Source organism: Mastacembelus armatus, chromosome 16 (assembly GCF_900324485.2).
Source record: "Mastacembelus armatus chromosome 16, fMasArm1.2, whole genome shotgun sequence".
In the NCBI taxonomy this organism is placed as follows: domain Eukaryota; kingdom Metazoa; phylum Chordata; class Actinopteri; order Synbranchiformes; family Mastacembelidae; genus Mastacembelus; species Mastacembelus armatus.
This window is the reverse complement of record NC_046648.1, coordinates 10,623,591-10,648,762: the sequence shown is the minus strand read 5'-3', so window position 1 is coordinate 10,648,762 and position 25,172 is coordinate 10,623,591. Positions and strand designations below refer to the sequence as shown.

At 37.2% G+C, this 25,172-nt stretch overlaps 1 protein-coding gene across 1 annotated transcript in view; it reads left to right on the top strand.

Moving 5' to 3' along the window:
• Positions 1 to 25,172, top strand: part of tsnare1 (T-SNARE Domain Containing 1) — a 130,297-nt gene that overhangs the window by 93,353 nt on the left and 11,772 nt on the right. Inside the window, exons 9-10 of the mRNA XM_026293782.1 lie at positions 10,669 to 10,741; positions 19,129 to 19,211. Of these exons, the coding sequence (XP_026149567.1) occupies positions 10,669 to 10,741; positions 19,129 to 19,211 (156 nt within the window). The remainder of the gene's footprint in view (positions 1 to 10,668; positions 10,742 to 19,128; positions 19,212 to 25,172) is intronic.

Below are 25,172 nucleotides of genomic sequence, written 5' to 3'. Positions count from 1 at the left end.
TGGTGCTAGACTGATGGACTCAGGGTCACTGTAATTGTTAAAAAATAATCCTCTAGAGACCACAGAAATCAACAGTTATTGCCACAGCAGTCTGGTAAGAAGGTGTGATGCACTAAAATACACAAGAACGTGTTTACTTTATTGCAATTTCACTAAAACAATGATCCTGCCTAACCTTGTCCAAAGTGGTTTTATTGTGCACAACCAAGCCACATACAGGAGTCAAGACCCATCTCAGACATTTGGTTTACTAGAAAAAAAATTGTCTGTGAAAAGTTATTTCAATTACATTAAAGCATAATCTGAAATACAAATGAATAGTCTTTGTATTATCTGGGCTAAAAATGGTTTATTGTCTCTAAAGTATAAATGCCTATAGTTTTTTTTTAAAACCTGTTATTATTTGTTTTTTGTCCAAGTTGACTGAATAGGAGTCACTTGAACAAGGTCTATTCTGCAACAGTACATTTCAGAACAACCTGGCCTTTCATTGCTCTTTGTTTGCATCAGCAAAAATAGATGGCCCAATTCTCAGACCCTTATGCCCACTACTAGGTTGGCAATAGTACAAACACCCAAAGCTGTTCACCAATAGGAATAGGAGTAAATTCATTTGTTGCCTTTATGCTTATTTTGAAATCACAGAAGAGGAAGCATTTTGAGCCTCAGCAGACTGTAACCTCTGTCTCTAATATTTTCAGCTATGTCTCCTCGTTGCCCTTCAGGCCCTGCTGCTGGCATCGTGTTATCGTATTCAGGGTGTTAGGTCCTTGGGCAACTGCCAGAGAGGAAACATGATTTTACATTTATAAACCGTTTATTCAGTAAGGGCAAAAAAAAGAGAGATGCCTCTCATGCACTTGGTGTAGGGGAAAAGTCAGAGGTTTTTTTTTTTTTTTTTTTAACCTCCCCCCTTTTCTCACCAGTAAGCGTGCAAGTAAATCTGCTTAACAGTTTTTCTGCTGTGGCAGTGACACTGTGTCCTGTTGCCCGATGCCTCTGGCATTCGGTGGGAGATGTGGGGAGAATTTCATATCGGCATTAAGCACAGTTATCAAAGAGAGTGAGAGTGGGGTAAGAGGGTGGATGACTGAGCATGAGAGAGAAGAGCAGATAAACTTATTTGTCCTTTGTTCAAGCCACTTTGATCATCCATATCTGTGCACAGCCATGTTGCTTATAATCTGTACCAAGATATGTTATTCTTGGCATAATGTACTGTACTGTGTGTATGGACTGTACCCAGACTTCAACAACTACCCCTCCTATTGCTGATTGGACTGTCAGATTTCTATCAATAGGCAATTACACAAACATGTTTTAGCTCCTTTTAATTTATTATAAAATATAATTAACATTTTAATATTAATAATTGTTTTTAATCAACTGGCAACAAACAAGCAGACATAATTAAAACACCTACAATAGTGTGTTTATTGTTCTGGCTTTTGCCTGCTAGGCTAAACTGATGTTCTCTGTAGGTGTTTCTCCAACTAAATTCCAATAAAAACCTGAAATAGCACAAAGTGGTGAAAGTGAATTCTGGCATTCATACATGTGGCTAGTCACTACTTTTTAATCATAATCATAATCCCCTGCTTTGCATTTGTCATTTTCTGTTTCCTCCTGTGGTTGATTTGTGACAGTTCTTTTTACTTGCTTTGTTCTTTGCATTTTGCTAGATCCTTCCCTATTTTAGCGTGAGCTGCTTGTGGTCATTATTGATTGCCAGCGTTTACTTGTGGAATTTTTGATTAACCTCTCATCAGCTACATTTTCAGGTTTCTTGCTTTTTGTCTCTGTCCTGGATTTTTCACATTTGAGGACTATTTGATTTTGACTAGTTCACTACTCATGTTTTGTTTGTCTTGTTTTGTTGCTTTTACCATCCAATAAAGTTTGCAAGATTCACAGCTCTCTCGCTTTGTGCATGCACTTCAATCCAAATCAAAACGTCCCTACACTAAATGCGACGGTATTTACCATTTTTGGCTGCCGTGCCGTCTTCAAGAGTAAGCGTTAGCTCATAAAGCTCAGGAGTAGGCGGGAGCTGCTGGTTAGAGTTAAGATGATGGTTTGATTGAGATTTAGGTTAGTGGAAATATCTATGGGGGATCAAACTTTACTTCCCCCCAGTATCTACAACTGGGGAATATCGATCCATCCATTAGCTATACCTTCTTATTCCTATTTAGGGTCACATGGATCTGCTGGAGCCTATCCCAGCTCTCTTTGGGTGAAAGGCAGGGGTACACCCTGGACAGGTCACCAGTCCATCACAGGGCCACATATAGACACACAACCTCACACACTCACACTCACTCCTATGGGCAATTTAGAGTCACCAAACATGTTTTTGGATTGTGGGAGGAAACCAGTGTACCAAAAATAAACCCACGTGAGCACAGGGAAGAAAATCCACACAGAAAGGTCCGTGACAGGTTGTGAACCCAGGCCCGTCTTGCTGTGAAGCACCAATGCTAACCACCAATCCACCATGCTGCCCCTTTGGGAAATAATGTTCAAAATTCTTCAGGCTTTCTGAGATTGTCCCCAGTTTCCTTATACAGTATGCCTTCCCATTGATCAGTCATGGGACTTACACAGTAAATCCCCAAAGATACTAAATGTACAAAACCACCTTGTTACCACCTTCTGTTATAGCTTTTATAAGAAATTTTAAAGTCAACTTCCATTTAATGAGAATTATTGTAATGTGAATAATGCTATTAAATTTTGTTTGGTGACATCTTGATATATAATTAAACAAAGCTGAATTTAAATGATTACCTTTTATGTTAAAATAAGCTACAGCTACAGATAGTAGTAGTAGCAAAGTAAAAAATAATTTTGATGAAATTCATTAAAATATTAACATAGCTTTAAACTGCTATGTAATAATGAAGCCAATCAAGATTTTCTCTATGGCCACATACAACTAAAGGCAGATTTATATTGTTTCTTGTTTCTGTTTTCTGTTCTTCTTGATCACTTTCTCTCTAAAAGAAAAAAAATTTCCTACCTATACTTTGTAGCAGTTTCCTGCCTCAATTCAGCATTACTTCAGACAAAAGAAATGTCTTCATCCGGTAGCTTCTACTTAGGATGATCTTGTGTGACCTCACTCGTCCTTGGGTTAGGAACACCCCTGTGTCAACTTTCTTATACCCCCTCCTCAGCCAATTGGTTCTTACGTACATCCCAGATCTGTCCTCGCTCGACCCGGAAGTTGTTTCTCTCTTCAGTCAGCTGTCTTTCTGTCAGCTCTTATTTGTGGTTGAGGATGGAGGTTACACAAGACCATCATTCACAGAAGTTGTCCACCAATCTGACACACTAGTTTATGAGAAATCTGTCAGATGCTCCCTCTGACTCATCCGAAACCAGATCACAACATCACACCAGTTTTCACACACAAATAACAAAGGCAATTTAGGACTCCCACGTTCTTATTATATTTGTTTTCAGATTCACCATCTAGATAGAAGTGGTCTGTGACCCAAATTCAAAATTAAATCTTCATTTCTTAGAAATCTTTTTTTTTTAATTAAGATCTAAAAGCCTATTATTTCCTACTATGAATAACATTATTTAATAAGCACAGAGCATAATGAAATCCTTTCTGTCATCCTTTCCATTGTGAGGCTAAAAATGATTGTGCGATTGTGCAGGTAAAAAAAAAAAAAAAAAAAATGTATATATATATATATATATATATATATATATATATATATATTTTTTATATATATATATATATATATATTATATATATATATATATATATAGATCAGAGAGAGAAGAGAGAGAGATATAAACATATATAAGTAAAACATGCAAGAGAGACAAACATTGAATTACCTATAGTAATTGAAATTATTCAGTGAGGTAATTACAAACATGACAGCAATACATTTTTATGCAAATCATTAAATAAACAAAAAAAATCATCAAAACATTGCAGCCATTAAAAGTAAATGTGAATCTAGCTTGTTAGGAGCGAAGAACAGTAGAAATACAAAATGTATAGATTTGAATTAGATGCAGATGTTCATGAAATAGTTGAAAAATGTTCAAACAAAAAAAAAGAATTATAATAAAACACAAAAAATCAACTTGCTGCACCAAAGGGGTGTGCGCCCTTATTGGTGTTTGCATAATGCATACAAATACAAACCCCAAACCAACAAAAGTCACCATATACCCAGAGAAAATTCAACTGGGAGATGATGATGTTGTGCAGAAACAGATGACGGTTCGGAAAGAACAACTAATTTCTCTAAAAACATACCTTGTTTCTCCTCCTTGCATCCTGCATTATGCCTGCGGTGGGAGGGACAAAGGTGCAAGGAAAACATGCAAGTGAGACAAACATGGAATTACCTATAGTGAGAAAATATAAATAAATAAATCAACAACTTTAGCCTCCATTGTCACCCCTACCTATCAACAGCACCAGATATATTTTTTTCAAGGTTTTCTCAGGTAACTGACGTGGTGATAAAGTGGAATTACTGCAAGGCAGGCGAAGGTCTGAAATGGCAGGTGACATTACAAGTCATGCCGGATGTTCACGTTTCAATTAAATGGCAAAGCCAGCAGGTGTCTGTCTTCTCAGTGGTACCATATAATGAACCAACAGAAATGCTCAAGTCGGAGGTGAGTTGAGGTGTCTATTATATGCACTGTGATATACTGGGCTAGCTTCAAAACACGAATAGCATGTGATGCCAAGAAATCATATGCTGCATCTCAGTCTTGTATCGCTGGTCCATATGTAATGGGGGTTGAGGTGATGAAGTGGTGCATGTCTGTCAGAACAGAGTAGTTGCTGCTGTGGAGAGTCTTTTGTTTTCACTCGACTGAGCTGAGAGAATTTCTTGTCAGTAACCATCTGAAGTATCTTGTGCACATAAGTATCTGCAGCATCTAAATTAGTTTAGCTGGAACAGCTGGAACACTCATCTCTTTTGCAACCCCATTGTGTGATCTAAACTGATAAGATGTCTGGATTTTACATGTTTTCCTTTGTTCAAGTTGAGTTCACGTAGGCCTGCAGACAGATCTATATTCAGATTTGATTGGGAGCAAAAAGTTTCAACAAGTTCCTTTGCAAAGAGTAAAAGAATTCTTCCCCCTCCCCTTACAGGTTATGGATTTGCCAGTATGTAGTGGCAACAGAAGGGACTTGAAATGACAAGTGTTGACAGCGAATGATGACTAATGTGCCTGTGGAGAGTGGATATGTCACCAAACACTGCTAAATCACAACTGACACGACAGAGTCAGTTGATGTGTTCCCAAAAGCACACCACACCTGAGATACACCACAACACAGTACAGTGCAATTTCTCACTGTTCTCTGTTGTTTGCTAAGTACAGGCAAGATAGTCCTAAACTTTTTTTATACCTTTGTATCACACTGTATGTCAGAGTGGGGCCAAATCTTTTCATAGTGGTAAAAAGCCAGTACCGAAACAGAGATATGGTTATGGTTTACTCCAATAAATCACTAAAAGTCACAACAATAACAAATTTCTTTCTCTTTCTGAATGGAAAAGTCAACACCAACTCTATTTTTTTTTTTTTTTTTTACATTTTTGTAGATTCTACATCTATTTTGCTTTATTTTTGATTACATATTATCCCTAAAATTAACATTGGTGACCTGTTCTTCTGATGTCATCACGGAAGTTTGCCCATTGTTGGAAATCTTTAATCCTTTCCGTGCTTTTTTGCAGGAAATTATGACTTGAATTTTTGGGTTGCTTGGAGCCACATTTGGGGCCTCTATGGTATTAGCTAGGTGTCCATAATGCAAATTCAGTGAGATGGAAAATGACAGATTGTGAAATGAAAATGTATGCAGAACATTACTAGACATAATAGTGGCTGGAGGTCTGCCCATGTCTCAATATGCAGAGTGATTTCCCTGCACCTGAAGTATCAGAGGTTAAAGAAGTTTGTCTACTCTCATCCAAGCACTCACTGCAACAATACTATGTTGCATTCCCATAAAGTGAATTTTTCAATTTTGATCCAGGGTGTACCCTCTCCCAATGTCAACTGTTCCCCAATGATTCAATAGGTTAAGCGGTATAGAGGATGGTTGGATGGATTTTTAGATTTTAGCCACAATCGAATATCTAAAATCACCAGGTCCCCCGTTTCCCATAACGCAAAGGATAGTTTCATAAGTAAAGTGTAGACTTGTATTCAAATGTACTCTCTACTCACTATAGATCTTAGTCTTTTAAAGTTGGGATCCCCCACAGGATCATTTTATAAGAAGATTTATAGTAGTAATGGTAATATTTCAAGCATAATTTTAATTAAGTATGCAATACTTCAGTTTACATGATAACTGGCATTATCACATCTGACTCATGCAAACTGTTAAGTGCTCATCAGCCTTCACTAAACTGAATTTGACAGCTTAAATGCCAAAAATGCAAATTAACAACAACACACACGCACACGCATACACACATGCACACACACACACACACACACCAGATGATGATTTAAGTGTTAAGAAAAAAATAATTAACTGCTGGTTGCCTTTTCTGGTTCTAAATTTGAGATTTGTTGACAGCTCATGAATGTAATGCACATGTATGGTATGTTTATGATTGTTCTGTCAGATGACATTCAGAGGCCAAAGGTGGTGTCAGTTGGACTTGGGACTGCAGTGAGACTTCTCTTTTGATGAGGTCTCGGTCTGATTACTGTGCACTCATTTGGCAAACAGAAGCAAACTAAGTGGGAGAGAGTAAACTAAGTGGGAGAGAGTACTCCAAGTAACTGCTCCAAGCGAACAAGGTGTGAAAACGCCTTAAATCTCCCAGATGCCTCTTCAGGGGTCATGCTGTCTATCAGCGGTTTCCCTTTTTGCGGCTGACTTGCACACTTAATCAGCTCTTATTACTGAAGCTGGTTTAACTTAAAGAGGCTGATAGGAGTGCTCTGCTGTGCCATACTTCCCTCTGCAGGCACAAGAGGAAACCTCCATGCTTGGCCATTTGGCTCATCACTGCTCTGCAGTGCAAGACTCAGTGGCATATTAGCATGTATGGTGTTTGCTTCTATAAACTGCCATCTTTGCCTGAAATCCACACTGGGAGAATCATGTGCTGTCTGCAGCACTGCTTCTAATCCCTGCTGCTTGCTGTCACATGTTTGATTGTAAATAACCTTCGTTCTGCTGATTCCTTGAAACTGTGCCTTGCGAATTTTACTATTAATATAATGGTATGATTTTTAAGACACAAGCTGAATAAAGTAATCACACTTGCGATGCTCGTTGAATGAGAAACAGATTTCTGTGCGGATGAACAGAGCATGAAAGTAGAGAGAAAGAGGAGTGACTTTTTTATTTTTTTTGCTCATCCTCTATCACACAATCTGCTGGTTGCAGAGCTTTGGATCGAGTTGCAATCTCTCCCACAAGTGTTCATATCAGCAAGTATTAGACAGATCCTTATGATTGACACAATGTGAAGCATGCAGCACTGGTGACTAAGATGTCAATCATATATACTGTGAAAATATATGTATTCTTTTTGCTCTCTCTGCAGTGGCCCCAGTGTCAGATGGAACAGATGTTTAAATTGCAGTATGACTCTTTCCAAAATATACAGATATACAGACCATCAGAGCCTTTAATTTGTTCAAGTCTGTTCTTTTCATCAGTCACACACAGTAAAAGCAGCAGTGGGACTGACAGGAGGTGTACCAGTGTAGCGGAGTTTTAGTGCTGAGGACGAGTCTGACTCACCATCATAAGAATTGGTGCCACTTTAGTGATCCTTCTAAAGGAAGTTCATTTTATGCATACGTTGATGGCAGGGAGGTAATGTCAGGGTCGGCAGTAGAGTGCTGGCCCCTGAAGCTGCTACAGATTCTGGATTGATCTTTTACAATGTCTTGCCAATTTTACATGACTTTGATGAAAAACATCATCTGGTAAAGAAAAAAAAAAGATTTTCTCATTACTCTGAAGGCATTTACATGGTGGTTACTGGCACTATAGCATGCAAAGAAATGTGTACAACTTTATTTAAAATTAGTTGATCGATTATTATTATTTTTTTAGTGCTTTGCATTGAACTATGGGCTGAACCAAAATGAGAGGGCCTAGTCTATGGAGGACTTCCTGTTTGTGACGCCAACTGTTCCCGCCCCAACTGTTGCGTTACGAAGCACCGCTCCTGTCGCCTAGCAACCTGGGAAGCTGCAGTTGGACCAGAGTTAGACGATGGTAGTGGGCAAATTTATTAATACTATAGCTAATGATGGAGTCAGAAATGTTTTTCTGTCCCCTTTCTTTTTGTATTTTTATTTTTTGTTATTTATTTGAAGCCCATTACTTACATTTGTGTAAAAAGCCCAGATCCACTGATTCAGCACTTGAGTCCAGCTTATTCACTTTTCATCATCTGTGCACAAAGAATGTTGGGATATGTTGGGCTGTGAAGGATCAAGCCTTTATTTTCAGTGAAAGGAAGGACACACTTGAAAAAAACCTTGAATGGGAAAGCTTTCCACACTTTGTTTTTACACTCATGAGCAGTCTCCATTTCGTTTGTTTCATTGTGAGAGTATAGTATTTCTCAACAGCTCACTTAAAAATCCTTTGTGTTTTTATGCATTATCCTTCTTAGAATTGGTATGTAATGTGGGTTTGGGGCACATTATATATGAAGCCTAAACAGACAGAAAATAAAGGTTTTTCTTTAGCACAGACTAAGTGAACTAAAATGAAAGTGTCAGGGCAGTTGTAGAATTTACCTACTTTCTCTGCAGCTGATCAGGTGCACAGAGGACCTGAAGCAGAAACTATCTCCGAGCAGTACTGATAAGAAAACCTCTTGTAGCAAACCTGTTTTCATAATAGAAAAATCTCCAGTCCTGGTTGCCACCTCAGTGCTAGGATCCAGTGGCTGCTAGATTGGCCATGAGCAGAATTTAAAGCCCATGAAATATGGAAAAGGGCACAGTGTTGGCCTGAAGCCTGGCCACCCACTCAGCCCTCAGGCAGGGGTCCCAACCTATCCCATCTCTGTCTTCTCCCTGTGTGTGTGTGTGTGTGTGTCTCTCTCTCTCTCTGCCTATTCTCTGCCTTCCACACACTGTTTACTAAATTGGTTACACACTGTTCTGTCATTATGATGAAATGAGTCCTGATTGCCCAGTGCTTTGCCAGGTAAAATAAATTTGTTTATTCTATTACAGCATGATAGACAGTGTTGCCCAAAGATAAATGCAAAAAAAGTCTTTAGCATCACAAGGTTTGCCAGGGGCCATCTTGGCTGTATTCAAATGGTTTTTGCCAAGTGGCAGGATGGTTGCCAGTTTCCACAGCAATCTCTGCCACCTGTGATGGATGGCCCAGTGGGTTAGGCTACACAAACGCAGCTGTGATTGCACGAAGCCATAATGGAGAGAAGGGGGAGACCTGTGAGCAGGAGATAGACAGAGGTTTTATAAGCTTTCATATTGCTTTGAGCTGAAACACTGAGGGCAGAGTCAAAGCTAGAAGACTGTGGAGAATTAGCTGCGGTCAACCATATCTGCACTAGTTTGCTCTGTACTCTGACAGAGAAATAATTGAACGAAAACTTTGAACAGCTCATCTTTTTTTTTTCTTTAACAAGTCAAGCGCACAACAGTTAGGATTAAACACAAATTCAGTGAATTTGTCAATTAAACAGACAGTGAACTTGGGTTTACAATTCAGTTTTTTCTAAATTCATATGTAACTACAAATGTAAGACTTTGTGATAACTGGGAATATAAATTACATTTATTTACAATTAGCACAATTTAAAATCAAAAATTCAAAATGTAATCCATATTTATTTGCACAAATATAATCAAACTTCATAGTGTGACTAAGAACTAATATAAAAAAAGATTAGTTGATTAATAAATCAAAAGAAAAAAAAAATGCCAGCAGTGATTTTAATAATTTATTCATTCTTTATTTACAAAAGTAAAACAGTACAGTAAAAATATATGTGTATATATATATAGTCTATACAGATGCGTACAAGTGTGTGTGCATAGTGTGCCTGTGTGTGTTGACAGTCAAATTGATAGTAGAGTAGATTGCTGGCAAACCTTACAGGGTGCATGGAGAAGGGAAGAGTCAAAACAGGTCAAAACTCGGACAACACTTACATGATAAAGTCTGTAGTGTGAGACCGAAGCACTTCGGCCTGGTCACACCTCTTCAGACTGTTTCCCTTGTCCTTGCCCTTGCAAGTAGGTGAAGCTGTGCCAGAATACTGATCTGCGCTCTCACCAGGAATTCCACTTCTCTCTGTTATTTTTGTTCTACTGTCTTTCATTTTTATTCTTGTCTTTGTATGTTACACTGCATAACAATATTTACTAGTTATTTGCATTATATGTGTTAATGTGTTTTCGCATCCACTTAACACATTAAAGATGACACCTAAGGAAGAGCAGTATTCCATATCTGGATATATGACAAGATACTTCCAAATAGTAAAGACAGATAATAAAATTTAAATAAATAAAAAAAAAATGGTACAAATTGATAGTTACTGATAATGTTTCTGAGAGGCAATGGCAAGACCAATAGCTAACAATTGTTTATTTACAAGATCATAATTTTGTGTATCCTGTACTTGTTTTTCTGTGTAGAGAGACATGCTGGATGTCAGTCAAATCATGAAGGATCTGGCCAGTATGGTCCATGAACAAGGAGACACCATAGGTAAGATAAAGTATACTGTGTATAGTTTGTGTGTGTCTGTGTGTGTTTACATTGTTGTTCTTAACTCAATTAGCAAAGATAACCTTTGTGTTCATGTTTGAATTTAATGCAGTTGATTAATAACATGAGCTCAGAAATTCTGCTGGGCAAAACAAACTTCTTAACCTCCACCTCGCTGCCACACTAGCAGGTTCTTTGATGATTCTTTCATACAAACACTGTTGGGGAAAATCCATTTAGGCACCCTGATATGTGTAAACAGCTCTCTGAACCCTGCGGTGATTTGGACTTGGCAAAAAGAATGAAACTTAATGCACTTAATGCAAAGATATAGGGCAGATATAGAGGCTTTGCTGCTGGGTCACAAATGTGCCATTATGTCTGGCTCCATCATGAACACTGGAGAATTGGCCTTTACTAAATAATGTAAAACAACCACGTTTACAAAAAGAAATTCCTGAAAAATATTGGTGTGATGGGGTCGCAGATCAATTCTGAGAAGAAGCGAAAGGTGTGATAAGGCAGGTGACTTTCCAAATTGAGGTTATTGTCTTTAGCTTTGGTCTCTGCTGCAAAACACTTTAAGCTGTAGCTGAATGAGAGTCAGTTCATCTAGTTTTTTTTTTCTTTTTCTGTGGCTTGCTTAGCCAAATAAATAACTGGAAGGCTAATTTAACCCTTGAACCTTTAATGTTCCCAGTAGTTTCTTTAGAACGATAAGTTTGTTGTTACTCCATCTCTCTTATTGTTAACAACCCCCATGAAAAAGAAAAGCAAAATGAATTAGTGTCTTTCAGTACTTTCTGACTTCCTCATCCTGTTGATGGTGCTCAGGCCCAAGCCCATGTTTCCCACTGGAAACACCTCATCAGACACACACACACACACACACACACACAGAAGCTCAGTAATTTCTTAGTACATTTTAAATGGAAAATGGTCTTATAATTGTATATGTTTAGTGGTAGAGTGTTTTAGGGTAGAGGGTTGTAAATAACTGCCAACAATTTGTTTCTTTGATGGTAAGAAGGCTGAAGATAGATACCTGAACAAACATGTGGGGTCTGTTCAAGATTAGTCCACCCCTTTCTTGTCAACCATATATAAACCTGAGTACTGTAACACAAAGTCAGAGAATGCTTAGAGAAGTCTTCTCTCCATACCGCATGACATTAAACCTGAGATGATTCATCACATTTGTGTTTGTTTCTGAGAATTAGCAACTCTCAAACTTACAGAAATTTCTACGACAATTCACTCACTCGCTCACACAAATGCTCACACATTCATACATCGGTGGAACAGCCACCGGGGACAACTTGGGGTTCAGTGTCTTGTCCTTCGACACGTCGGCTTGTGGACCAGGGAAGCTAGGGATCCAACTACCAACCCTCCAGTTCATGGTCAACCTCCTCTACCTCCTGAGCCACAGTTTAACATTAAATGTTTAACATTTGTCAAACAAAAGAATATTTACTGGGGACTATTAAACTATAAACCATATTGCCTGTGTGACAAAAATGTTTAATAATATTGTTTAATAAAGGCCCATATACTAGCGTTGTCTTCTGTTTTCTGGTGACAACCTTGGGATGCAGCTGAAAGCTCTGGAAAAAGCTAGTAAGTGAATGGTGAGAAGGTAATTTTCGGTCATGCTGGTCACCTAAATGAAGACACAAGACAATTAATGCAATTGTGGAAAACTGATTTTAGTGGGAATGCAATGGAGCTCTTTGGAACAGAGGAATAAGACTGTGATGCACATAGTGATGTTAGTAAGATTAATTTTGTAGTCTTTTGTGGGGTTTTGGGAAAGTATCCTTTAAATTTTAAAAATTGACAAAATGCAGATGTTTTGTAATCATGAGTAGCATTCCCAGACTCTAGAATATCTAAAGTGACAGTTAAACATTATTTACATATTCCATGCTGTCCCACATTTTCAGGTATTCACTGAAACATTATACAACTTCATACAAATTGTGTTTTTAAAACCAATTAAACCATGTAAAACCAAGACATAATTTCTTCTGACTGCACCTTTAAGGGACCTTTGTTTACTTTATGACCTTTACAACATTTCTGCAGGTTAAGAGCAATGCTGACATTGGACATTTGAAAAATTTGCTAGTAGGAAATTGGATATGAAGAAGCTAAGAAAGTCTTAACATGTAATAATTAGCAATTACTAATTACAGCCCACAAAAGAGCAATGCTGACATTGGACATTTGAAAAATTTGCTAGTAGGAAATTGGATATGAAGAAGCTAAGAAAGTCTTAACATGTAATAATTAGCAATTACTAATTACAGCTAATTTCTGATCAGATATGTTTCTTACAATACTTTGACGATGTTGAAAACACAAGCCACCCTGACAGTTTTATACTATTAAAGCCTTTTTTGGAAGTTAATTTTGTGTCCTTGTACACGAGAAATTGTACATGATGAAGAGAGTATTTTGCTGTCCAGTACAGAGAGGACAAGATTAGAAACTGAAACTGCGAGCAGCATAACATCAAAGATTGGTAAAGATAAAAGTTAGGGCAAAAAACATAAAATGAGGAGAGGAGGAAAAAAAAAATTCTTTATGCACATTCCAGTTTTATGGTGTTAAACTGACTATGTGCAGATGTGGCTGTGTGTGATGCTGTTTTGTGGAAGGAATCGGGAGCAATAATTTGTGCTAATTGCTGCCTTTTTGTTGTATAGTGTCCTTTTGTCTGCTGCCTTCAGTCGGGCTAATGTAGATGCCCTTTAAATACCCTTTAGAGTCAGGCAGCCACAGACTGGCTCACACCAATTCTACAAGAATGGAATATCTGTTTTCCTTTTCCATTTTCTCCAATGCACTATTCTTAATTAGCATGGCTAACATTTCAAGCTTTGAATGATGCACATGATGGAGAATTAATAAGTAGCTTTAGAGGTGCACTACCTGAGTTGTTCTTCCTCTGTTATCAGTTTAGTGGTTATAGATAATATTCAAAAACGTTTACATCCACGGAAAATAATTAGTTCACAGCTAAGTATTCATCCAAGCCTGTTGTGTACAGTGTTAACTGTACCTGTTTCATGCTTTTATGGGGCATTCCAGTAAAAAATTTCAAGGCCAGTGTTCTGACAACAAAGAATGAAGATCTGTCATTTATTTGTCAGCTCAAAACATAAAGCACCAGTAGGCGACTTCTCATATTCATAAATTACAAATTGAAACCTGTTTGTTGTCCATATGAAGCGCAAGAACAAACTACATTACATACAATAAAGCTGCTGGTGTACTGCTCAGAAACATTGGCGTATGATCTGCATAGCAATGTTGTCACGCACACGTTTTACATTCTGTTACATACGTTTTGAAATCTATAATGTGCAATAAATATATATCACTTAGACTGTCTGTTTTCTAGTTTGATAACAATGATTTCATCTTAATGTTACATAACAATTAGAAATATATTGTGTTATATTCCAGTCCAGCCTTTATCAGGGACAAATACAAGCATATACATTACTTTAGGACAGAATTAAGAAATGAAACATATACATATAAATGGTAATATAAAGAAGTCCCAAATGTCAGTTTGGTGGTGAGATTGATTTATGATCAATTAACAGATGTCCAGTATAACACTGACAGAACTGACAGAATTAGTGCAGTGGAAATAGTAGAGGTAGTTTTAAGGTTGGAGTGGCAGCACATTAGAAATCAGGAAACAGGGAAAGCTAAAATAAACAAAATAATCCTAAAATAATAATAAAAAATGAAACTTAAAAATTCCAAGAGTAAAATGTGCCTGAAATGACCCACCAATTTTGAACAACACACATTCATTTCCTCCTGTAGAAGACTGCGGAGTTCATGGAATTATACCACAGCAGATGTCCAATCTGATCTTTGCAGAGCCATGCAATAATGGACCTCTACCTATTAAAAAGAGATGCAGTGAAATTGCCTTTGGCCTTTTTTGAGCAAGGCTTTCTTGGTGTAGTGGCGGATATGAATATTATGTGATTGTGTCATGGAGACATTTGTAGCAAAAGCAGCAGGTAATACAAGGAAATGAATAGGCTCAAGAAGGAAGGATTAGTGCTTTTATGGTCTATTCATGCTGGCTAAGGACACACTATATTAAAGCTTGTGAGTTGCAATACACAATTGTCAAGGTTGGTTTATCAGGCCGACACAAGCTCTGGCACACCATACAATAGAAGTGTTAAAACATATTCATTTGTAGACATCAAAAGAGTTCATTCTTTTTGTTTTTCATGGTGATTAAAATTTCACATGCTGAGATCTGTTGGTATTCTGGTATGACGAATTTGTTTTTGCAGACTTATTACACAATGTGTCCTTCTAAATGTTGTGTGTTATATGCAACATAAATGGCAATATTTTTTTTACATTTGACCCCAAAACCTTTAGATTTGTTAAAATCCCAAATTAGCTGTATAGCTGTATTATCTTTAGCATTAGTTTTATGTAAATCTTTAATTTATTGCTAATTGCAGGGTGCTATTTTTTTTTTTTTTTGGAAATTTCATTCAGACATGGTGATCTAAATGTGCAGTAATTATAATGTGCATAATATCTTCAGCTGAAACAAGACTAGAATTTAAAAAGCAACTAAACACCACACAAAAAGGTAAAAGCATTATTTCACCCGTTACTATTTATGCTCCTAATTTCTGCATACCCAGTACTATCAACAATGCCCCACAATTTACAGTGATGTTTATATGTGGGGTGTGTGGGAAGTATGGAGTGAATTCTGACACTCAACTTGTATTTCTACAGCAAAGTGTTCCATAGCACATCATATATGTATTTATTTTATTTTATTTTATTTTATGTTTAAAAATTTTATTTTTTGTTATAAGGACAGAATTACTGATACATTTCTATAAAATGAAAATCTTTGTTGTAATGAACACTATAAAATCGGTCTAGGATCAATAGTGTCTGGATCCAAACCCTGCTTCCTGTCAGAGACTCTTATTTTGTTATTATTATTTCCTGTGTTCATCGTAGTTAGTTCCCTATAGCTTTAGGTTCTCATTATTCTCAATTGCTTTCATGTGTGTCTGGTTGCGTTTCTTGTTTCCCCTGCCACCCCCCTCTCTATCTCTGTCTATCCTTATCGATGCGTATATGTGTTCTCCTGATGAGCCTGTGCGATTACCAGAGAATTAGACACACCTGACTCGCATTTGGTCATCAGAGGGAGCTCTTATAAGATGGGACTTTGCAACACATCTTTGTCAGATAATTCCAGTATTTTGGATGGTATAACTGTAGTCTTGCCATGCTCCCTGTTGTTTCTGTCCCCTTGTTTGGAAACTCAGCTCAGCCTCTGCAGTTTATTCTCCTGGTTCCAGCTGTAGTGTTTTCTGTGTTCCCGTTTCCCAGTGTGTGCTTCTTAATTGTTCTTATTTCTTCGGTGCCTGTCTCCCATCTCATACCACCCATCTGCCTCTCTGTGTTCCCTGGACCCCTGTCTGCTTACATTGCTGCTTGTGTATAAAGAATCTCCCTTGTATATGTCTTAGTTCCAGTTTAGTCTCCTGGGTGTGTCAATAAAGTTCCGCCTGCAAACTTCCAGATCAATACTTCCGTATAAAAACGTGACAAATAGATGGTGTAATAAAGTGAACACATATGCAATTGAAGAACTCAGTAAAAGCAGATTGTCTTAAGTTGCTCTTTAACAAGCAATGTCAATCAATCATGGAAAAAACCGCTTCCAGGAGGAGAGACAGAAAAAGCCTAATGCACTGTATTTAACTGGTGAGTCCTAGCGTATTCCCCTGTCTTTTCTAACTCAGCAAAACAAGTGCATTTAGTCAATTAGTACAATTCACTAGTCCAACTTCTTTCTCTTGTTAGGTTCAAAAGTTAATTCCCTACAAGCTCAAACAGTGCAGTAATTATCAGAGTCCATCACAACATGAAACGGTGAGAAGTCTTTACCCGGCTCTCTGCACTGGCTGCAGCCTTTTCACTCTCATTACACCGAAACAATCAATAGCACTCTCACTATTATTGGCCAGTTGTAAATATATGTGGGTAATTATGTGGTGATACCAAATATTTTGGAACAACCAGTTCATTAAACATGTCCTGTCTCATCCCATTAACTTCTGTGTATTGACAGCCTTTAAGAAAGACCCTGCTGTTTTAACAGTTTCTACCATTAGACCTGCAATAACACAGAGAGCTGGGGGGCTGTCATGTAATATGCTGTCAAAGCTGTGTGTGCAAAGTAATAATATGAGCAAAACTCAGTTCTACCATTAAGCTCAGAATGATCCAGCAAATTGGCCTGCACAGCTACAGCAGAAGAACATTTAGCGTTCTTTGTCGTGGGTAAAGGTGATCTGATCAAAAAGTGGGATATATATCATCTATAAATTGGGAATAAATCATGTAATCTTCGTCAATAAATCTTGTAATCTTTCAAATTGCTTCTTAAAAAGATGTTACTATAAGTAGCTAGTAAAAGTATGTTTAGGTGTATCATTAATATGTCTGGTATTTTTGTTGATCCCCCTTCTAGTTATTTCCTAGGTGCAAATATCAAGTGCTACCACTGGAATTTGGAGAGCAAGAGCTTTTGAATGTTAAAAGCCTTTAGCTCTCTGATAATCTAATAAAAGAGGACTGTTGATAGGCTACAAACTGCAAAAACACTAGAAAATAGGCTTTGTGTTATTTTCGTCTTGCTCAAAACGCAAATAGATGTTTTATGGTGGATTTGAACTGGTGAATACTTGTTAGATACAAGAGTTATTGATCTTTTCTTATCATCCTATAATGGTGTTGTGTCAAAACAAGAAAGAGTAAACCATTTCAAATCAGCGCCAACCTTTTCAAAATAAAGTTTTACTATTTATGCATGCGCTAAATATATAGTTTAGTTTAGTTTAGTTTATATATACTTTAGAGTATATTCAGGAAACTAAAATCTAGACAAGTCCAGGCTGCATCTTGCAAGCTCTTTTTTTTTTTTTTTGGCCACATCTTTCAATGCTAGAAATCATTTATTGATTTGATTTGGCCAAATATCAGAGTGACAAGATGCTAATGAGACATGCTCCCTCTAGAGCAAGAAAGAAAAATACATATATTTTAGGAAACTTGCTTATCCATTTTTCTGTCTGAGACATAGATGAAACATTGGACAAGAATCTCGTGTCTGTGTTCAGTATGGAGCTAGAGTCAGGATGAGGTCAATCTTGTTTAGCTAAAGACTTGGAAGTAGGAGAGAAATAGCTAATCTGGTTGTGTCTAAAGTTTTGCAATATGCCTGCAACCTGCATCATACTGTTGGCGGGCATAGGGACAATGAGTAACTACTATCATAATGTTACTTGTTAAACCACCAGTGTTTAATTACTCTAGGTTGTATGAGAGACACCAACACATACAGACTTAAAAAAAAGAGTAACATGCATGCAGGTGGACAAGCACTTGCATTTGGTAGACACAACCAGGCACCATAAAAGTGCAAATACAACAAAATGAATGCCAGATGTATCAGCCTTGCAAGCACTTAATAGTTTAGCACACAACATTGACTCACTAAATTTACCATATATGGATCCTTGTCTGATAAGTAGTTATTTTTTCTGACCAGGGCCAGTGGGACAACAGTCAATTGTGGGGGTATAATGTACATCACTGCATGTTTATCATAATGAAGGCTACCTCCAGCCCAATGTTGGAGAAAAGTAGCAGCTGGCAGGATGTTGCAGCTGGCTGAATCAGCATCCACACCTGTCTACTTACTGTCAGACAGGGTGGACAATAGCTTTGTGTCACAGTTGTTTAAATTTGGGGCTATGTTCGTCTGCTCTGAGTAGTGCAACTACTGTATAGTGTGTGACAGAGAGACAGGTGGACAAATGCGGCTGTAACAGATTTACTAAAGTATTCACGTAATCTAGAGAATATTTAAAAATATACTGATTGTTGTTGAGTAATTGAGGTTTGAATCTGTCTGCCTGAAGCCCTGCTGGGCCAGAGCTCCAAGTGGGTGGCAAACAGGTGGGTACAGTGACCGCACGGTTGCGAAGTTTGGTACTACTGTGTCTGGACAAAGTCCTATACAGTGCTACTTGTGCTCACCAAGCTATGTGGCAACAACTGCCATAGCCACATTAGAAAGACATGTTGGTACTAATTAGATAAAAATTGAATTTTATGTTTATTTTATAGGAAATTAATAAATACAACTGCACCCTTTTGTAAGGTGTGATTTAAAAATGTGTGGGTTTCATGGTTTACTCATGGTAGCTGTGACAACATGCCGTGATGCCACCTGAGAAAGATGTTGTATATTTGTTAAAATGACCTCTTGACAAATTTGCTCTTTTTTTTTTTCCCAGACAGCATTGAAGATTACATCCAGACTGCATCATCCAATGTGGAATCAGCCAATCAGGAGCTTGCCAAGGCCAACCAATACCAGGTAAAGTGAATCGTTCTGTACTGCAGTGTGCTCCATACTTTTTATTGACTTTGTTCTATTTTAATTTTCTGTACTTGACTGAGCTTTTTGCATTGTAACATAGAAGCTTAGCCTGATCAGCCATGCAAACAGGGACTTTGCTAACTAGATTACACAGCTTTATCACATGCCCCACTAGCATAATAACAGAAATGATGTAATTTCATGTCATACTTTACTAGCTCTTGCCTTCAGTTAAATTAATTGTATTTAGAGAATGAAAACATAAAATGCTTGCCTGGAGTCTTACAAAAACACACACACACACACATATACAATTCTCATTCTGTGAGCAAGTGTTACTTCTACTGAGATAATGGTTATAAATTTGCAATTTTATCCTACAAGTGTATTGACTTAGAGAAGGAAATACATTAATGGCCAACAACTGCAGCCAGAAATGAAATAAAAATGCTTGTTTTTTCTTTCCTATGGTTTTCAGGCTGGGTAGAATTTCCACTTCACAGCACAGACTGGAGAGACATTTTATGAAATGCCCATGGGCCTGCTTTTGCTTTATTTTCAAGGAAATATATGTGTCTTCTGCTATTCTCCCAGGGACTACCTCAGTAGGCCAGAGCTCCATGTGGCTCTGTGTAGGCCCCTGGCTATGCTAAATAATGTACTGACTTAACTGTCGCTGGGTTAATAAAGGATGCACCTTGTTTACATAGGTTACATAGTTTCAAAGGTGCATCTGAACTTTACCTGCAATGCGTTTGACAGCCATGGAAAAGATATTCTTGCGATGCAATTAGAAATGCATAAACATCTATATTTAAATTGTTCTGGAAAAATGATAAGGTTCTATTTTCTTTGAATCATATTTCATCCAGGGAGAAATGTAGTCAATTTAATCTTTTTTTCTGTATTTACATGGACTTTGGAGAAGCTGTTCAGAGGTTATTCACTGTGAAAATGATTGCAGTTTCCAGTCTGTCATGACTGCATTGGTTTCTGTGTGTCCCCATGCTGCTGTTCAGCTAGTGAGCGAACAAATGAGCGAATGGCAACAGCTTCCCCATTAATTGTCATTTCATTATCTCAAGGAGAGCTGATGCGTGACCGAGCTCACACTGAGCAATTTAGTTCTCCGCCAATCCAGACAGCCACTGTCTTTGCAGGGGCAGAGCAGCTGAATAGAATTAAAACAACAAAGACGAAAGACAGGCACAAAAATCAGACAGACAGATTGATGACCGTCACATCAAACTCAATCACTCTTTTCTGTGCAGAACACTCTTACAGAAACACAATTTACAGCTCTTACATACAGTGCATGTGTAGAATTGTCTGGAATAACAAGTATCTCAGATTTACATTTCTGCAGGGATCTAGTCGATCACAATCAGAAGACAGTTCCAAACTGGATCATTATGCAATATGTATTATGTATCTGGTTCTTACTACACTTTATTAAGGCTACACTGAATGAAAATGGAATAAAGTATTTTTAGTAGATTTTAGCTGCTGACGGTGCTTTTCATACCAGCTGATACTTCAGCTGCTCACAGTGCATGCATTTGACCTGTCTCCAGCAATTCATTCAAGTACCTTCAGCATTCCCACTATAACCCCAGATTCTTCTAGCACTTATGTGGCAAATGCACCACTTTCGTATATTATCAACTGAGAGTTTATCTTTTAGTTTCTACTGATGCTTGAAGTCCTCACTGTTAATTTCTTCAACTTGAGTTACAACTTTCATCCATTTTATAAGTAAAACCCATTTAAAGTGTTTTCACCTACAGTTTTGGTCAATTATTATTATTATTATTATTATTGTTATTATTATTATTGTTATGATACATTCCCCCCTCACAAACTTCATATCTGTTGTTTCTACCACTGTTAAAAATTAAAGTCCTCTGCACGCTATGAAGAAAAGCATTGTTGAAACACAGAGTTAATCTTAGCTGAGTAGATGTCTCTAAACAGTCATATTATATCCAAATTTGAAAAACCTAAAATATGATAAAGCCACAGTCGGTTTTATTTTTATTGAAAGACTAAAGATGCTGACTTTTTCTAATGCACGTATATCCAAACAAACCAAGGACTTCTGCAAACCAGGGCCCTATAGTCAAGGCCCATTTGAAACTGTGGGCTCAGTGTAGACCTGAAATCTGGTTGAGGTTCAGTCAGATGCTGGATATTTGGGTGTTAAATCTGTTTCAAGATCTCTCAATCTCCTTTTAATTGCCAGTAACGGCTGATGTGAACAGCTTTTACCAGTCAGTAGTTTGTATTTATCCAATATGAAGTGCATGCAGCGTGAAGTTTATGACACTATTGTGATCCCATAAAATTTCAGCAAAACTGAAGGGGGGGAGGGCTTGAATGAAGGAGAATAAACATTGTGCAGCAAGTCAAAGCACTGATGTTCCTTTGAACACTCCTTGATATTGCTCTACATGCACCACTGCACATCTCCACCAGTGGTCAATTAAGAGCAGATGTCATTTTCTTCTTGTGTTGTGTCTTGTCTACTCTTTTTACGTGGAAAATAAATTGAATCTATAATGCATTACCGTCAGGTAGATTACCCCGCTGTACGTTTCTCCAGTTGCTGCGATGTTTTATCACCTCATCTGTGTTTAGGGAACCATGGTGAACCCTGATTGTTGATTGCTTCACAGGACAGTTTATAATTACTAATAAAATGCAGATGTTCTTGTAATGCAATTCAGTGAAGAAAAGTGGTAGCCTTGCCACGCAGAAAAAAAACTCCACTATCAAATAAGTGAAGTTATTGTTAAAGCGTAAACACTTATTGATCTTCAGAAGTGAAAATTGATCTCCTAGTGAGTGACTATATCCTTTTTAAGATCCAGTCAAAAAAAAAAAAAAAAAAACAGTATCACACAATCAAGGACAATATAGAGCAGTGGGCATTGTGATTGTGGAAGAAACAAAGGAAGGAGGGGGAAGGGACAAAGGCAAAGAAGACAAAAAGGGGAGATGGCTTTGTAAATTAATGGCTAGCCAGATGAATGGACCCATCCACATAGAGACACATACAAATTGTTGCCTTTTTGATAAATAAGATAATGATCACTGCACTCTGGACTGGGAGGATGGGCTAACGCTGACATAGTGCAGGCAAACTGGCCTGCTGTTCAATCACTCTTCTCTCAGTACCTCTGGACTCTTTATGCCACTTTGAAGGATATGGAGTGGAAATAACAATGTTTGAAGTTACTCAGGTTAATGTCAGTGACACTCCTTTGGCTCTGCCCCCATCAGCCACAGCTGGGATGAGCTTTTTGAAGAGGAGAGAGGAAACCTGACTTCAAATAGCTGTTGATACATGTTTTAGATTTTTCTTAAAAACACTTAGCTTAGTTTAATTTAAAAAACAAAAAAACATATTAAATGTCACAAGGCTCACTAGTGGCTGTGTTTTTTTATATATTCAACTATGTAAAAATGTGGGATTTTTATTTATTTATTTTTTGTTTGTTTTGTTTTTAGGTATTTTAGAACTTTACCACTGGTTAAATATGTGTGTAAGGTTGATATTTGGCTGGAGTTAAAGTAAAGACCAGTACCCATTAAAACCACAAGTGTGCAGATATTTATTAGAACTCACTAGAATGCACAGATTGCACAAAATTATGTGATTATCATCTGTGGACATTTTGCCATACCTAATCATTCTATATGTCTGCTGATCAATTGCTGCCAGTAACTGGACTGGTCAGATGCAGTAGGCAGTGTTGAATCATAGGATACACTTGACTTGCAGTATTGCTTTGAAAAGTGAAAAGGTGTGAATCAGTTTTGATCAGTTTTTTTTTTCTTTTTTCTTGAGGCTGGATGGGAATAAAAAAAACATACAGCAGTGTAACAGTATCTACAGTATTTAGTGTTTTATTTGAGGCAAACACCATATGTAGCAATGAGCCCTGATACGTGTGTGTGTGTAATATATATATATATATATATTACACACACACACACATATATATATATATATATATCTCATTGCTACATATTGTAAAGAAAATGATGTACTGATAAATATCTGGTTTTTAAACACATCTTATGTAGTAAAAAAGTACTAATATAAAATATATAAATTATTTTAACAATGGTAACATTTATTTAATATATTTGACATTCAAAGTACAAACCATAAAACAAAAAAAAAAACTGAAAGCTTTAAATTTACTGAAAAAGAAAAATATACTCATCTGACAAACCTTTAAAATTAACATACTTTTTGTTGCTTTTCGGCATCAAGTTCACACAGTAAATTGATAAATGTGTTGTTTGTCCACAAGCTCTGAAAAAACACTTATATTTTAGTTTTAGATTTGTTAGATATGGCATCAAAACTGTGTGGTCAGGGTTAGGGTACACCATGGTTTGGCTACAAAACTGCTTCTTGGTTAAAGGGTAAGGGACCTCTCTCGCCATTTAAAATAATAACTTGGTTGTAGCTAGAAAACCACTGTGGTCACAAACGCTAGCAAAGGTTCTTTTAAGGAGTACAACTCTTTATTACAATGAAAATATTTCACAGTCAGCATTTAACTTTAACAAAACCTGGTGTGACTAGCTGTCTGCTATTATCTGCTTTATTATTTTGATAAATTGCTACTAAATTGAGTAAACTCTCCATTATTGGCTAATTTCATTGTGCATTTGTTGATTGTTGTCTCAAATAAAATGCAACCTCATCCCTACTCCACTCTGTTTATGCAAATGTGTGAGAGAGAGCACCTTTCCCTTCCCCTCTCCTGTCTTAGACACAGACAGAAGGGAAACAGAGTTTGCAGTTGGGTTTACTTTTGTTGTCATCTCTAATCTTACAATATCTTCCCTTCCATTCAACTACAAACTCAACCAAAGCGAGGTTAACATAGTGTTGCTGGAAAGTGGTATCAGTGCATTTGTATTATATTACTTTTATTATTTGAGTATGAGTACTAGAGGGCGATTTTGAACATGATGCCTGATGCTATCTGTACTGGTGCATCCCTAGCTACGATAAATCACGGGAAAACAAACTTCCTCCTTTGCTCCAGACAAGTAAGAGTCACATTTATTGCAGCCACTACATAGCTTGAACAAATATATATAGTATTTTGGTTAATTTGGTAAAACAACACTTAACCCACACTCATTTTTTGGAGCATGACAACTTCTGATTGCTTTAAGTGACAATTATGGGATGATGGTGAAGGCTAAAACAATGTGCAATAGTGGAACAAGTAGAGAGAAGTCCCAAAATACAGAAACATCATCTTTCTGATATTACCATTAACTAATCTTAGTGATCATATCCTACTACCACAATAGGTTATACAGTAAGTAGATAAACCAAAAAAGTGTGGAAATGAGCAAAGATACCTACAGTATGAATTTGACTTTTGATTTGTAAAAGGAAATACTTATAGTTTCACTTGAAAGAATGCTCTTTCTGTCATCATTCTATGTGACAACAGTGTCATCAGAGCAGGTCCTTTGTTGTTTTAAAAATCTACTGGGCTTGGGAAACCCTTCTATTAACGTGTCTAGTTTGAAACAAAACCTGGGTATTTACAGTGAGCACTATTTACAAAGTGCCACCTATAGAACCTTGATTAGCGGTAAAATCCCAAATCACAAACCCAAGAAAAAAGTAATCACAGAAGCAGTCATGCTGTTTGATTGACAAGGATTTGGAAGGTGTTGTGCAAGAGCAGAAATCAGGTGTGAGCAAAAAAGACTAAACTAAACTAAAAAGAACACGACAGGAATGACAGTTGAATATAAATGGACTGAACATCAATGTTTAATACATAAATTATAAATTATTATGTCTAGTTCATGATTTATAAATATCATAAACCATCTTCATAATTTCGGGGCACCAGATCCTTTGATGGCGGATCAAGCAGTCAATTAATGAGCAATGCAGGATATCGGTCTCTA